This window comes from Hyaena hyaena, unplaced genomic scaffold (genome assembly GCF_003009895.1).
Source record: "Hyaena hyaena isolate Hyena2069 unplaced genomic scaffold, ASM300989v1 scaffold_271, whole genome shotgun sequence".
Lineage (NCBI taxonomy): Eukaryota > Metazoa > Chordata > Mammalia > Carnivora > Hyaenidae > Hyaena > Hyaena hyaena.
The window spans coordinates 1,068,483-1,084,012 of NW_024080902.1; the positions used below are offsets into that span (position 1 = coordinate 1,068,483).

Here is a 15,530-nt window from a genome sequence, read left to right on the forward strand (position 1 = left end):
TGGAAGACGGAGGGTACTGAGCCTCCTGAATAAGGGAAGGGCATTCCAGCAGAAGGACCAACATCAGCTCAGGGGAGAGTAACACTTTATCCTACTATTGTCACCTTCATATTTATAAATGATTAATCTTTGGCTCGATGTGACAATGTCTGATAACACAAATTCATTTTTGCTCAGGGAGAAGCCGGTTTTCCGGGAACTCCAGGCTCACCTGGTCAGAAAGGGGATAAAGGAGAACCGGTAAGATACCACAAAACACTGTCAGGATGAAGGTGGATTGTTTCAAAAGTGACTTAAAAATATGTCCATCTCATATCTCTGTGTCCCATACAAATGCATGTTTCTGTTAAAGGCTATTAACAACTATATTTAAATTGTGATCACTGAAATAAGGAAGACTATGTCAGCCTCCAAATCTGCTTTTGAGTTCCTACTGAAACTAAAATTTGAAAAGATATAGAGACCCAAATCTTTGTATCTATAAACTATAAGCAAAACTGTGAAGCAAGAACATTTATATTTTAGTTGTGCCCTACTTTCTTCAGCATTCCACTCACTGAATCCTTGATGAACTCTTATTTTACTTGTGTGTTGATGGGCCACCACTGAAGATTCTTTTTTAGTTTCCTATCATTCATTTCTTTTTTTCTTTTCTTTCTTTTTTTCTTTCTTTCTTTCTTTCTTTCTTTCTTTCTTTCTTTCTTTCTTTCTTTCTTTCTTTCTCTCTCTCTCTCTCTCTCTCTCTCTTTCTTTCTCTTCCTTCCTTCCTTCCTTCCTTCCTTCCTTCCTTCCTTCCTTCTTTCCTTCCTTCTTTCTTTCTTTCTTTCTTTCTTTCTTTCTTTCTTTCTTTCTTTCATTTTTAAATAAAATTATACCCTCTTCACCCATTTCTCCACCTCCTCCCCCCACCTCTGGCAATCACTGATCTGTTCTCTGTATCTGTGAGCTTATTTCTTTTCCCTTCCCTTCTCTTCCCTTCCCTTCCTTTCTCTTCTCTTCTCTTCCCTTCTCTATTCTTCTCTTCCCTCCATATATAAGAGAGATCATACAATATTAGTCTTTAACTGTTTGGCTTATTTCACTCACTATTAATGCCTTTGAGGTCCACCCATGTTGTCACAAATGAGAAGATTTTATTCTTTTTTATGGCTGAATAATATTCCTGTGGAGTGTGTGTGTGTGTGTGTGTGTGTGTGTGTGTGTGTGTTTCGGTGTGTGTATCACATCTTCTTTATCCATCCATTCATTGATGGACATTTAGATTGTTTCCACATTTTGGCTACTGTAGATGATGCTTTAGTGAATGTGGAGGTGTAACTATCTTTTTGAGTAAGTGTTTTCATTTTCTTCAGATAAAGTCATATATTTTTAATTTTTTGAAGAATGTCCATACTGTTTTACATAATAGCTATATAGTGTGCATTCCCACCAACAGTGCATGAATCTTTTTCTCTCTGTCCACATCCTTATGAACACTTGTTATTGTTTGTGCTTTTAGTAATAGCCATTCTCACAGATGTGAGGTGATACCTCATTGTGGTTTTGATTTGTATTTCCTTGATAATTAATGATGTTGAGCATCTTTTCATGTACCACATAGCCATCTTTATATCTTCTTTGGAAAAATGTCTATTCAGATCTTCTGCTCATTTTTAATTGGATTATTATTATTATTATTTTGCTATTGAGTTGTATGAGTTCTTTGTATATTTTGGATATCAGCCCCTTGTCGAATATATGATTTACATATATTTTTCCATTCAGTAGGATGTCTTTTCATATTTTCATGTATTCCTATGCTGTGCAGAAGCTTTTTAGTATGAGATAGTACCAATTAATTATTTTTGCTTTGGCTGTCATATTTAAAAATGATCACCAAGACCTATGTCCAGGAGCTTAGTGCCTGTTTTCTTCTAGGAGTTTTATGGCTTCAGATCTTATATTCAGGTCTTTAACGTATTTTGAGTTAATTGTATAACAGTGTAAGATAGTGGTCAAATTTTATCTTTTGCATGTGGGTGTCCAGTTTCCCCAACAGTATTTACTGGAGAGACTGTCATTTCTTCATTGTAATTTCTTCATTCTTGGCTCCTTCATCATAAATTAATTGATCATTTATATATGGATTTATTTCTTATTTTTCTATTCTGTTCCATTGATCTATGTGTCTGTTTTGTTGCCAATATTATACTGTTTTAATTAATAAAGCTTTGTGATATAGTTTGAAATAAGGGAGCATGACTCCTCCAGCTTTGTTCTTCTTTTTCAAGACTGTTTTGGCTATTGTTTTTTTTTTAATGGCATTTTTATTTTTGTTTTTGTTTTTGTTTGATAGAGAGAAAGAGCATGAGAAGGGGAGGGGCAGAGAAAAGAGACACACACACACACACAAAGAATCTGAAGCAGGCTCCAGCCTCTGAACTGTCAGCACAGAGCCCGACATGGGGCTCAAACTCACAGACTGCAAAATCATGACCTGAGTCAGTCAGATGCTTAACTGACTGAGCTGAATAAGTGCCCTGAAAAATACCATTTTTGATAGGTATTGCATAGTACTGTAGATTGCTTTCAGTTTAGATATTTTAGCAATATTGATTCTTCTAATCCTTGAGCATAGAATATCTTTCCATTTGTGTCTTCCTCATTTCTTTTATTACTGTCTTATAGTTTTCAATATACATATCTGTCACTTCCTTGGTTAAATTTATTCCTGGGTATTTTCTTCTTTTTGATGCAATTATAATTAAGATTTTTAAAAATTTCTCTTTCTGATAGTTCACTATTAGTATATAGAAACACCACAGATTTTTGTATATTGATTTTGTACTCTATAACTTTATTGAATTTGTTAATTAGTTCTAACAGTCTTTTGATGGAATTTTTAGGGTTTTCTATATATACAATCATGTCATTTGTTAATTGTGACAATTTCACTTATTCCTTTCCAATTTGAAAGCCTTTTCTTTCTTTTTCTTGTTTAACTGTTTTTTTTTTTTTTTAAATGTTTTATTTATTTCTAGGAGAGAGAGAGAGACAGCGTGAGCAGGGGAGGGTCCAAGAGAGAGGGAGTCACAGACTGAAACCGGCTCCAGGCTCTGAGCTGGCAGTCAGCACAGAGCTTGACACGGGGCTCAAACACACGAACCGCGAGATCATGACCTAAGCGAAAGTCGGACGCTTAACCGACTAAGCCACCCAGGCGCCCCATCTTGTTTAACTGTTTTAGCTAGGGCTTCCAATACTACGTTGAAAAGTAGTAGTGGGATTGGGTATCCTTGTCTTGTGTCTGACCTTAAAGGAAAAACTTTCAGCTTTTCATCATTGAGTAGGATGTTAATTGTGGGCTTATTATATATGGCCATTATTATGTTGAGTTACTTTTCCTCTATACTCATTTTCTTAAGAATTTTTATAATAGGTAGATGTTGAATTTTGTCAAATACTTTTTCTGCATCTATTGAGATGGTCATATGATTTTTATCCTTAAATTTGTTAATACAATGTATCATATTGAATAATTTATGGATGTTCAACCATCCTTGCATGCCTGGAATAAATCCCACTTAATTGTGGTGTATGATATTTTTAATACATACATATTTTAGTTTGCTAGTATTTTGTGAGAATTTTACATCTATGTTCATTAGGGATATTAGCCTGTAATTTTATTTATTTGTGACATATTTGTCTAATTTGGATATCATAGTAATGCTGGCCTCATACAACGGGTTTGAAAGAGTTCTCTCTTATTCTATGTTTTGGAAGAGTTTGAGAAGGATTGTTACTAATTCTTCTTTGAATGTTTGGTAGAATTCACCAGTGAAGCTGTCTGGTCCTACAGGTTTGTTTATTGGGAGATTTTTTATTAATGATTCAGTCTCCCTATTAGTAATCAGTCTGCTCATTTTTTGTTTATCATGGTTCAGTCTTGGTAGGATGTATGTTTCTAGAAATTTATACATTTCTTCTAGGTTGTCCAATTTGTTGACATGTTATTGTTCATAGTAGTCTCATGAACCTTTGTATTTCTGTGGTATCAGTTGTAACTTCTTTTTCACTTCTGATTTTATTTGTGTCCTCTTTTTTTTTTGATGAATATACTTAAGGATGGTCAATTTTGTTTCTCTTTCAAAGAACCAGCTCTTAGTTTCATTGGTCTCTATTATCTTTTAAGTCTCTGTTTCATTTATTTCTGCTGTATTCTTTGTTATTTTCTTCCTAGTAACTTTGGGCTTTGCTTTTTGTTTTTTTTCCTACTTCCTTGAGGTGTAAAGTTAGGTTGCTTATTTGAGACTTTTTGTGTTACTTGTGGTAGGCATTTATCACAATGAACTTCCCTCTTGGTATTGCTTTTGCTGTATCTCACAAATTTTGGCATGGTATATTTACATTTTCATTTGTCTTAAGATATTTTTTATTTCTCTTTTGATTTTTTCTTTGATCCATTGATTACTCAATAGCATGTTTTTTAATATCTACATATTTATGAATTTTTTAGTTTTTTTTATTTAATTAATTTCTAGTTTCACACCATTTTGATCACAAGAGATGCTTGAAATAATTTCAGTTTCTTAAATTTATTAAGATTTGTTTTTGTGGCCTAACATTTGATCTGTCTTGTAAAGTGTTCTGTGTGCACTTGAAAAGAATGCATATTTTGTTGCTTTGCATGGAATGTTCTGTTCTTGTTGCATAATGCTTTCACTTTATTGTTGAGTTCATTTTGCTACTATTTTATTAAGGATACTTGCATCTATATTTATCAGGGATATTGATTTATAGTTTACTTTTCTTGTGACTTGTTTCTCATGTCTGCTGAGGGGTCTCCTCTGAAGATTCTTCCTTAGCTTCCTACCCATTTCTTAAACAGCTCATCTTTGTTGAACTAATTCTAGGCAGTATCCCATGTTTAGAGACTTGCCTTTCCCTTCTCCCTGCTATATCAAAACTTAGGTGTTGTATTTTCCACTTTTTAATATCATGTCTTTTGTTAGTTAACTAAATAAATATGTACTAAGCTTAGGAGTTGATTATGTTTTTGTTATCTTTCCAAGGTGAAACAGATTTACATTCCATTCATGCCTTAACTTGGAAGTCCATGGTTCTTAATGAACAACATAATCTAAGTGGGCTCCTTATTTTAAAAGGTAGGAGACTGATGTCTGAGCAATGACTGATCCTTCAGTCTTGCACGGAAAGCTTCAACAAAGATAATCATAGGCATTTGACAACCAAAGGAAGTTCTGCCCATTGTAGCTTACATGAAACTTTAGGGACCTTAGCAGTTTTTCAAGAGAGAATTTTGAAGTAGGATAGAGCATCTATTTTTGCCCTTTAAATCAAATTACTTGAGATAACTTTGCCTAATGCCATTAAACAATATCTAGTTCTAAGGACTACTTCAATCAAACTGAACATATAAATATTACAGCAATAGCTAGTATTTATTGAGTACTTGCCATGTACCAGACACTGGGAAGAGTGATTTAGAGATCTTATCTTTTTGATCCTTAAAACTCTTCATGTTAAATGTTGGTATTACTGTTTGATAGAAGGCAAAACTGAAGTTTAAGGAGTTTAAATTAGTGCCCAAGGCCACATGGTCAAGCTGGGATCTGAACCCCTAGACCTGTCAAATCCAGTGTCCTTCTCTTAATCAGTTTGCAGTTTGAAGGTTGCTCTATATTTTAAAAGCTCTTCAATATTATTTGTGTTCTTTGATCATGGTACTTCTACTTGTAATACTTATTTTAATCCTTATAACTTCATAAAGAATGACAACCCAGTACTTTTCTCCTCATTTTGCAACTGAGAAACCCATACATTGGTAGAATCATGTGCCCAGGGCAACATAATTAAGAGGACTTGTAGAGTAGAGATATCTGGATTAATCCCAACTCTTCTCAGGTTAGCAGTGTGAGGTTGGCCAAGCCACCCAGTCTCTTCATGCTTAATTTCCCTCATCTGTAAAGGAGGGTGTATCATCTATCATTTCTACCTACATTGTAAGATTCACACAAAGTACTTTGAAAATGCATATATGGCTTACTTGCTGGTGATTGTGATGTGATGCACATTACCATTTTTTAACTTGACTTTCCTATTCTTTGACTTACCAATTCTATCAATTTAAGATTACTAGCACAGGAAAAAATTCCACATGTCAGTTGTAGAAGGGATAAAATACTTTAACAATATCTCTGTCCCTTTTAAAAAACATTTAGTAAATATTAAGAAAATCATTAAATCACTTTTAAATGATACTATTTAAAAAGATTAAGTGCTGAGTCTCTCTCTTGTTACAGCGTATATCTTTTAAAGACTCATTCTTTCCTCCAGAGTCTTTAATCATAAGTAGATGTCTCCTTTAACATGTAAATATTCATTTTTCTTTTATTCATTAATTTATCACCAACTATTTATTGAGTTCCTATTATTATAACAAAAAGTATAGTATAGCAGTAGTGAGAAAGCATAGGCTTACTTTCACTGAGTTTACAATCTAGTGTTGATTTGTTCAAGGAGCCTTTCCTCCCTCTGTAGGAAAGAAAAGCAGTAGAAAAGAACTAGGAAAGAATTAGTAAAAATAATAATTAGCCAATTGATTTTATTCCAAATATATATAATATGAAAAAATGTATCTTAGGGTTACAATGTGTTATGTAACTTCCCACTTAAGATATTTTTAAGATTTTTAAGGTTTTTAAAATACTAACATTGGTTTTAGTGTCCAGATTACACAGAACTCATAACTGCAGGTGATTTTAGTAGCCAGGTAAAAACAGCTGAGGCAAAATAAATTGATGAGCTACAAAACAAGACAAATAATTGATTGGTACGCTTCCTTTATTTTTTTCAATACAAGCATCAGCATTTCATTAAGCCAGCATAGTAGTTGCTGTGTAATTATGACTGAGGCCATGAATGTGTTTCACTTTCCTGGCACTCGTAATAAACATAGATGTATTGTTTCATTTTAAGCAGTTGATGATGAGTCTGTTCCTGTTCTTATTTTACTGTGTGATCCTGCAACTTTAATGTGCAGTAAATAAAGATGACTTTCTTCTGTGTTTAAGTCTGGCACATAATTTTCATTATTAGAGTAGGTACACAAAATAATGCTTGCATAGCTTGAAGATTGAAAGTCATTTTTCTCTAAGGCATATTGAATAGTTAATTTTGTGAAATGATCAGAAGTGCAGTGTTACTAAGGGAACTAGATGTTCTCAAGGATTTCCTTTTGGTTTTAAGACTGACAAAGGATATTTAGGACAGTATTAGAAGGCGTACCTCTGTGGAACCTGAACCACTTGAGATTCAATCCTCTCTACCTCTTACTTTGAAAATGATCCTTAATAATACCTAGTTAGTGCTTTATTGTGAAGAAGGAATACAATAAAATGTATATAAAATACTGAGTGCCAGAAACTGACACGTAATAGGTACTGAAAAAATTTATGTTTCTTCTGCTTTCCTATCCACAGTATAATCTTTACATATTGAAGGAGAGATGGAGATAATCCATTGAGTTCAGTTTCTTATGTGACTTGGTCAAAAACAAAATAATCTTCATTTGTAAAATAATTCCTTGGAACTTGCAATTGATGAAATATTTTAGTATATAAAAATCTCTACTAGCTTGTGTATGCTACATATAAATATTAATAATTTATTGATAATTCATTTCTTAAAAAGATCACTTAATTATTTAAGTATTTCATTCAAATCTGTGTCTTCTGTTCCCAACATTATTTGACAATGAATAATCATGTCAGTAAATCCTTTCCTACCTGGGTCAAAATCCACCCATGGCTTCCTTTCTCCTTCAAGGTGAATCAACATTGAAGCTCTTGCTTTGGCTACAAGTCTTTGCATAATGTGTAGAGCTCTCCCTATCCCACTCTTCACTCCCTGTATTGTCTTCTACCCTCTCCCCTGTTCACTCCTGCTCCAGGATCTTTACATCAGGTTATATATACCTGGGATTTCTTTAGATATCCACCTGGCTCTCTCCTTCACACCATTTAGGTTCTTGCTCAGAAATCATGTTAAAATTAAAAAGGCTATTTTGATATCTTAATATAAAAAGCATTCCTTCATCCCACCTCTATTTTCTTTCTTAGCAATTTTAGTGTCACCTAACTTGTTAACATTATGTATCTATTTATTTCCTCCACTAGAATAGAAGTTTTGTGAGCAACATACATAGAACAGCACATAATAAGAGTTGATTGAATGAATGAATATCATACCTGAAAGTGTAAATTGTCAATTCAGCTGTAAATTCAGTGCCTCAATTGCCTAGGGTATTTTGCCAAGCACACAGAGTCAATTTGCAGAGAAAGAACTAGGTATGCTAAATCATAAAGGACAGTTACATTATTCACTATTGTTCTACTACACTCTTTCTTTTAAAAAACAAAAGTTAGTGACCTGATTAGTTTTAGCTTCATATTGCCAATTAGTAATGAAGAATCAGAAATATTTGGAAAAAAAACCAAACATGTTTGAGCTTAATTTAGTGTTCATCTTTACTTGCCTATGTTCTGATCCATGCTTCATTAATATGATTTACTACCTTGTTTTTTCTTTTCATAAAAATAATGACTCTCTCTCATGGAGTAAGATGGTTTAAAATTCAACTGCTGCTTGTATTTGAACACTTAGATGTGATCAGTGTTCTATATTAGGGCACTTAATCAAATCATGTCATCTGTCCAAGAGTAAACTCTAGATGTGACTCATTATTTGAAATAACAATTAATACTTTTCTTTCATTCAAATTCGATTGTTATAATGTTCTGAATTTTTTAATTCCCTTTCTCTTACCAAATGTAGTTAGCAACCTAATTACTTAGCAACCACATTACTTTGTCAGTTCTTTAAGACCCTGGTTAATATCCTCACCCACTTCAAAGTTGAAATTCCCTCAGAATTGTATAAAATAGCAGCTCAATTTCAATGTCTCAGAACCTAAGGGGGAGTATGACCTGAGTTCTATTTGAGGAATTATTTTCCAGTTTATTTTTGTATTACTGTCTTCCACATATTCAGTTAATTTCCCAAAAAGTATAGACTGTATTAAATGATTACTTTGCTATACTCTGGTTCCTCTTCAGATAGCATAAATCTTTCACCTTTTACTAAATGATTACTTTGCTGACATACTTCTAGAGAAAATCAAAACAATTTAAAATGATATGAATTAACTTACTTGATTCCAGAGTCAGAAACTTTGGTATTGATTCCTTCCTAATCTGAAAAAAAATGTGTATTTTTTTCAATTTGACATTATCCATATGCTCATACTATAGCCACACCACACCAATAAAAAATAATTGTCTCAAAATATGTTCATAATTATTTTGAAAGAAAAAAGTTGCTTAGTAGCAGCCTCTCCTAGATAGGATTTAACATTGATTTTTGACTTTCAACCTGTCAATATAAGAAATAAGGAATATTTCTTTATCCTTTCTAATCTAGTATTGAACATATTTGATGTATTTTGTATCAATTTTTGTATCCATTTTTATATAAGTTTTACACAGCCTGATATAATCTCCTCTAATCTCTAGAAACTTGAAGTTAAAATTTGCATGTGTACTAAAATCTGAAATTAACATACTATATCAGTATAATAGTGCCATTACATGTTCATAAAATTCTGATATATTAATTTCTGCCACACATTAGTGATAGAGAAACTCATTCAAAAAGTTTATATTATTTTCACCATTTCAAGGATATATTTATTAGACTGTATTTGTGGTAGAGCCATTAAGGCAGATATAGGTAACGTATCAGCTTCATTGAGACTATTTTTTCCACTTTAAATGGAAGAGCAGGGAAGCTAACAATTGGATTGACCCAGCTGTGAGATTTTTCCCAGAGGATATAATAGAAGATCAGACACATTAATGAAACATATATGGGTACGTTAGAATCTAAAGTTTCATGACTTGGGTGGCTGGGTCTCAGTTAAGCAGCAGACTCCTGATTTTGGCTCGGGTCATGATCTCATGGTTCATGAGTTTGAGCCCCATGTCAGGCTCTGTGCCTGCTTGGGATTCTGTCTCCCTCTCTCTCTGCCCCTCTTATGCCTATGCTCTCTCACACTCAAAAATAAATAAGTAAAACATTTAAAATTTCATGACTTATTTGAATTGAAAGCATCAAGTATTAGTTAATATAAAAGCAATTGAATCATTCCTAACCTTCAATAAATATAAAAGAAATGACAAAATTGAATTATATGTATCTGTGTAGAGAATGTCTAGTTTTAGTTTTTATTAGCCCTTTGATATTTATTACTTACCAACATGTTGATAATTTATTGTCAAAACTATAGTTTATTGACTTGCAGACGATACAAAGAAGGAATTCAGGGAACAAACTTTGGTGCAAGGAGAAGCAACTTATCTGTGAAATGGTAGATTCTCTTTTACATTAGCCATTAATATACCTTTAAAAAAACCTAATGAGCATTTCTTTATTTTAGGGTTCAGGTGGTATTAAAGGTGAACTTGGTGCTCCTGGAATTCCTGGTGAAAAGGTATGTGGATTTGCGATTTATTTGATCTATGTGGCTATTTTATTTTTTAAAATTATTATTATTATCTTTAATTTAAGTCCAAGTTAATTAACATATAGTATAATGATGATCTCAGGAATAGAATTTGGTGATTCATCACTTGCATATAACACTCAGTGCTCCTAACGAGTGTCCTTCTTAATGCTCATTGCCCATTTAGCCCATTCCCCTACCCTACACCCCACCAGCAACCCTCAGTTAGTTCTCTGTATTTAAGAGTCTCTTATGGTTTATCTCGCTCTCTGTTTTATCTTATTTTTGCTTCTCTTACCCTATGTTCATCTGTTTTGTTTTTTAAATTCCACATATGAGTGAAAGCATGTGATATTTGTCTTTCTCTGACTGACTTATTTCACTTAGCATAATGCACTGTAGTTCCATCCACATTGTTGCAAATGGCAAGATTTCATTCTTTTTCATTACCGAGTAATATTCCATTGTATCTATGTACCACATCTTCTTTTCTGTTCCTCAGTTGATGGACATTTGGGCTCTTTCCATACTTTGGCTGCTGTTGATAGTATGGTTGTTTTAAAAGGTTATACCAGATAGGAAGAGAAAATATACAGAACAAGTCTGCTTGTTGAGAGGTCAGCAAACAGTGACCCTGTAGCAGGCTGCCCAAAACTCCCACTGTATGATTTTGTAAATAATGTTGCAGTGGAACACAAGCATACCCGTTTGTTTTCATATTGTCTTAGACTGCTTTTGTGCCACGTGGCAGTGTTAGGTAAGTGTGGTAGAGATCAGATGGCCTGCAAAGTCATATTTACTGTCTGGTCCTTTGGAGAAAAAACTTGCTGACCCCTGCTCTGGAACATTGCCTATTATTCCAAGAGCCCCAAAGCTTCTTAGTTTCACTATTTTATGTACGCTATAGTATCTTTTCATCCATATTTCACTGTAGATGTAAACATTTAAAATATAGTACCACACGAGATATTATAAATAAAAATACAAGAGATATAATCGATCCATCAGTAAAATGCTGTAAATGTAGTATTTATCTCAGAAAATGGTTGATTTTTCACATCATCTTTTTTAATACTGTAAAGATAATTCTGTGTGATGAATTTACTCACAAGAAGTTAGTGTGGCAGTTCAGCATCTTATTTAAGCTCAATATTGTTTTATACATTTTTTATTTGAGTATAATTGACATGTAGTGTTACATTAGTTTCAAGTGTACAACATAGTGATTGAACAATTCTATAAGTTATGCTGTGCTCACTGCAAGTGTAGCTACTATCTGTCATCATAATGACTATTCCCCCATGCTGTGCTTTTTATTTCTGTGACTTATTCATTCCGTATATTTGCCCAGTTTTTATAGAAACTTTGAAAATTATTATATTGGTAAATTAAACTGCAATTAGTTTGTCTTATTTTTCATAATTTCTAAATGTGTGTGTAGGCATATACACACACACACAACTTAAATTACTTAATTATTAAAATGTCTCATGTTGATGCTAAGAAAATGTTCTTCTTCACCACGATAAGTTTAGGATGGGTTTCTGTAGCTGTTTTAGCTGCACTAACTATCCAGTGAGTCCATTGTGCCTCATTATCCAGAAGGCCTTGACCCTGTGGTTATTAGCCTATGGTTGTAGCAGGAGTAACCGAAGCTGAAGTGGTAGGAGGTTCAGAAATTATCAGATTGTTTTTGAGTCCTTCTTAAATGTGTCTGATTGCTGACTGCTTCATTGCTCCTTCCTTTTTTCTCTTAGAAATTATTCAGCCCTGTATGCAACTTCCTTACTCTTCCTATAGTAATATAAATGTTAGACTCGGTAAAATCTTTGTTGAATGATACCTTGCTGCAACCTAATATTTATTTGGGATGCTATCCTCTTATTAAAATTTTTTTATTAAAAAATTTTTAATGCTTATTAATTTTTTGAGAGAGAGAGAGAGTGACAGAGAGCAAGCTGGGGAAGGGCAGAGAGAAAGGGATACAAGGAATCTGAAGCTGGCTCTAGGCTCCAGCCTGTCAGCACAGAGCCTGACATGGGGCTTGAACTCATGTACCGAAAGATCATGACCTGAGATGAAGTCAGATGCTTAACCGACTGAGCCACCCAGGCACCCCCACTGCTATCCTCTTTTTAATTAATCTTACTTATGACATTAATTGCAGACTCTTCTTCATAAGTAAACACTTGTTCAAAAGCCTAATTCCTTCAAAATGCTTTTTCCCCTATACAATACTACTCAGTCTTCTATCTCCTAAGGAGATATCCCACAATCAAAATTTGCTTTATACATTTATTCCAGCAACCTCTTCCCAAAATATGTCGTAATAATCTGATTGTTTGGATTTCAGATCATTGAGATTTTTCAAATTACTTTGAATATAGGAACTTTTTTAAAGCAAAATGTAGACAGAATTAAAATAGATTATACAGTTTAAACAATAAATTATGGGGAAGCAGAATAACATTCTCCTGAAATACTTTAGAATAGAATTTACTAATATTTGTTAAAATACCATTAATTTCAGTACTCCAAAGTAACCTCTTGGATCCTATCAGTGAAAACCAGGTGTAAATTGCTGCTGATTGGCGGTGGAGGAGGCTGTCAGCTCCTAAAAGGTGCTGTCAGCAGAGAATTCAGTACGAGAACTAGATGAAGTAATCAATAGACTCAACTCAGTCAAAAGTGGATCAAATTAATATCAATCAAGGGCTATGACAGTAGGAAAGTAACAGGCCAGAATGTTAAATATACAAGTCAAGCAATTCTCTACAAGAAGTAGTTTCTTAGAAAAGAGAGGACATTTTGGGCAGAGTGAAAGAACTGGAGCAAGATGTAATGTTGCAGAGACAATCACTACTCAAAATTAAAGACTTTGCTTATTTTCCTAGAAGCTCAAATTTATAGAAAGAATTTAATGTGATGATCTATACTACAGTTGAAGTAAAACTTCAGTGAGTACAAAGAAATATGCCAGCTACTGATAACCTAGTTGGACCTAGTAATTCTGGGAAATGGAAGCCTCAGTCCTTGGAATCCATTTGGTCAAAATGGTGATGGAGTGAGTCTCACAAAATCAATGAGCTTCAGTGTCTGTGAAGGCACTGTCTCCAGAGAACTTAAGAGCTAATGTGATGAATGGATAAAGAAGTGTCAGATGTAAACATATACATATTAATATATATATTTGTATATATATTAGTAATATATACGTTATTAGTCAGTCATAATAAAGAATGGAATTGTGCCATTTGCAACAACACGGATAGATCTAGAGTATAAAGCTAAGCAAACTAAGTCAGAGAAAGATGAATACCATATGATTTCACTCATATGCAGAATTTAAGAAACAAAATAAATGAACAAAGAAAAAAAAAGAGAGGCAACACAAAAAATGGATTCTTAATTATAGAGAACAGATGGTTATAAGAGGGGAGGTAGTAGAGGGATGGGAGAAATAGATAAAGGGAGAGTACATTTATCATAATGAGCAGTGAGTAATATATAGAATTTTTGAATCACTATATTGTATATATGAAACTAATATAACACTGTTAACTATATTGAAATTAAAATTAAAAACTTAATAAAAAAACTAATGTGATAAAAGGGAAGCTGTATCTATGGTGTTCTAAAACCAATGCATATTGTCCTAGCAAATATTCTATGTTTCTACAAACAGTGTGCTTTGCGTCTAATTTATTTGAGTTGCTCTTAGAGCCTCACAGACAGAGAATTCATTCTGTTGCCAATGGTGCTAAACATGGTATCTAGACACACTTAGCTATTGGATCCTGGTTTCATACGGCCTCAGAGACCCTCCTCAGTGACTAATACCAGTATCTATAGAATCATGACTCTTTGAGCATAGCCTATCCTCAAGGTCAGAGTCATTGGTGGTACCAGGTCTGCTTCTATCTTGTCACTTAATTTAGCTGTTAAAGGGATGCAACACTCATGATGGAAGAAATGTCATCTGAAGACTGTTTTTCTCAATTCCATAATCCACAGGTTACCCTTTATTTAAAATAACTCTAATGAATACATACAGAATAGACATGACAAGAAAGCTACTATGTTATCTAATGGCATGGTTAATAAGTTTTAAATATTTGACTCCAATAAGGATATCTCAATTTTTCCTAATTTTTAAAATTAAAAAAATTTTAAATTATGGTTGTGAAGATGAGCACTTATATTTGAAGTAAAAATATTTCCATTGTTTTAAGATGAAAATAACTTGATTGATTTTTCTGAGTAAATTTCCAAAGAAAATTATTAATTCTTAAAGTATTATGTATTCTCAGAACTCTGTCTCCAACAAGTGGCTTAATGTGACTCATACACATCTCCCAGGCTACTCATATAGCATCCCCAGGCTTACCTTTGATTCTTCTTCTCAGCATTTGTAGTTCTTTCAGGCTCTTATTCTTAGAAGTAGAAATGCTAAAGGGTTCTGTTAAAAGATAAAATTTTTTTAAAAAAGGATGAATTATCTCACTTGGAACAAGAATATATGCAAAGTGCCAGAGAACATATATCTCTGGCATAATATTCTCAAAGTAAAACTTTCTTAATTTTTTTAAGGTTTAATATTTAAACTAGACAGCTGATTTATGTTAATGGAATGAAGCATAGTCTGGGCAGTGTAGAATAGAATTTGTATATTAGCTACACTTTACACTTACATCCAGTGTGATACAATAATAAATTAACTGATTTGCATATAAATCCTATCATTCTAAAACAGAACTACACTTTGAAGTTTGACTAGGTGATAGCAGTAAATTTTTTAAGTCAAAGCCTTGAACAAACTATTGGTTTCTTCTGAGGCCCAGGAAAAAAATAGTACACTAAACAACACTATATTATGAAATCAATTTATGGGATATGTCAAGTCATGGAAGATGAAGAACTATAGCATTTAATTAGGTTCTTTTGTGATTCTAATACTCATCATCTT

General features: G+C 33.2%; 1 protein-coding gene across 1 annotated transcript in view; it reads left to right on the forward strand.

The window, feature by feature from the left end:
* COL19A1 (collagen type XIX alpha 1 chain) overlaps positions 1 to 15,530 on the forward strand; it is a 329,204-nt gene that overhangs the window by 67,310 nt on the left and 246,364 nt on the right. Inside the window, exons 9-10 of the mRNA XM_039245800.1 lie at positions 178 to 240; positions 10,499 to 10,552. Of these exons, the coding sequence (XP_039101731.1) occupies positions 178 to 240; positions 10,499 to 10,552 (117 nt within the window). The remainder of the gene's footprint in view (positions 1 to 177; positions 241 to 10,498; positions 10,553 to 15,530) is intronic.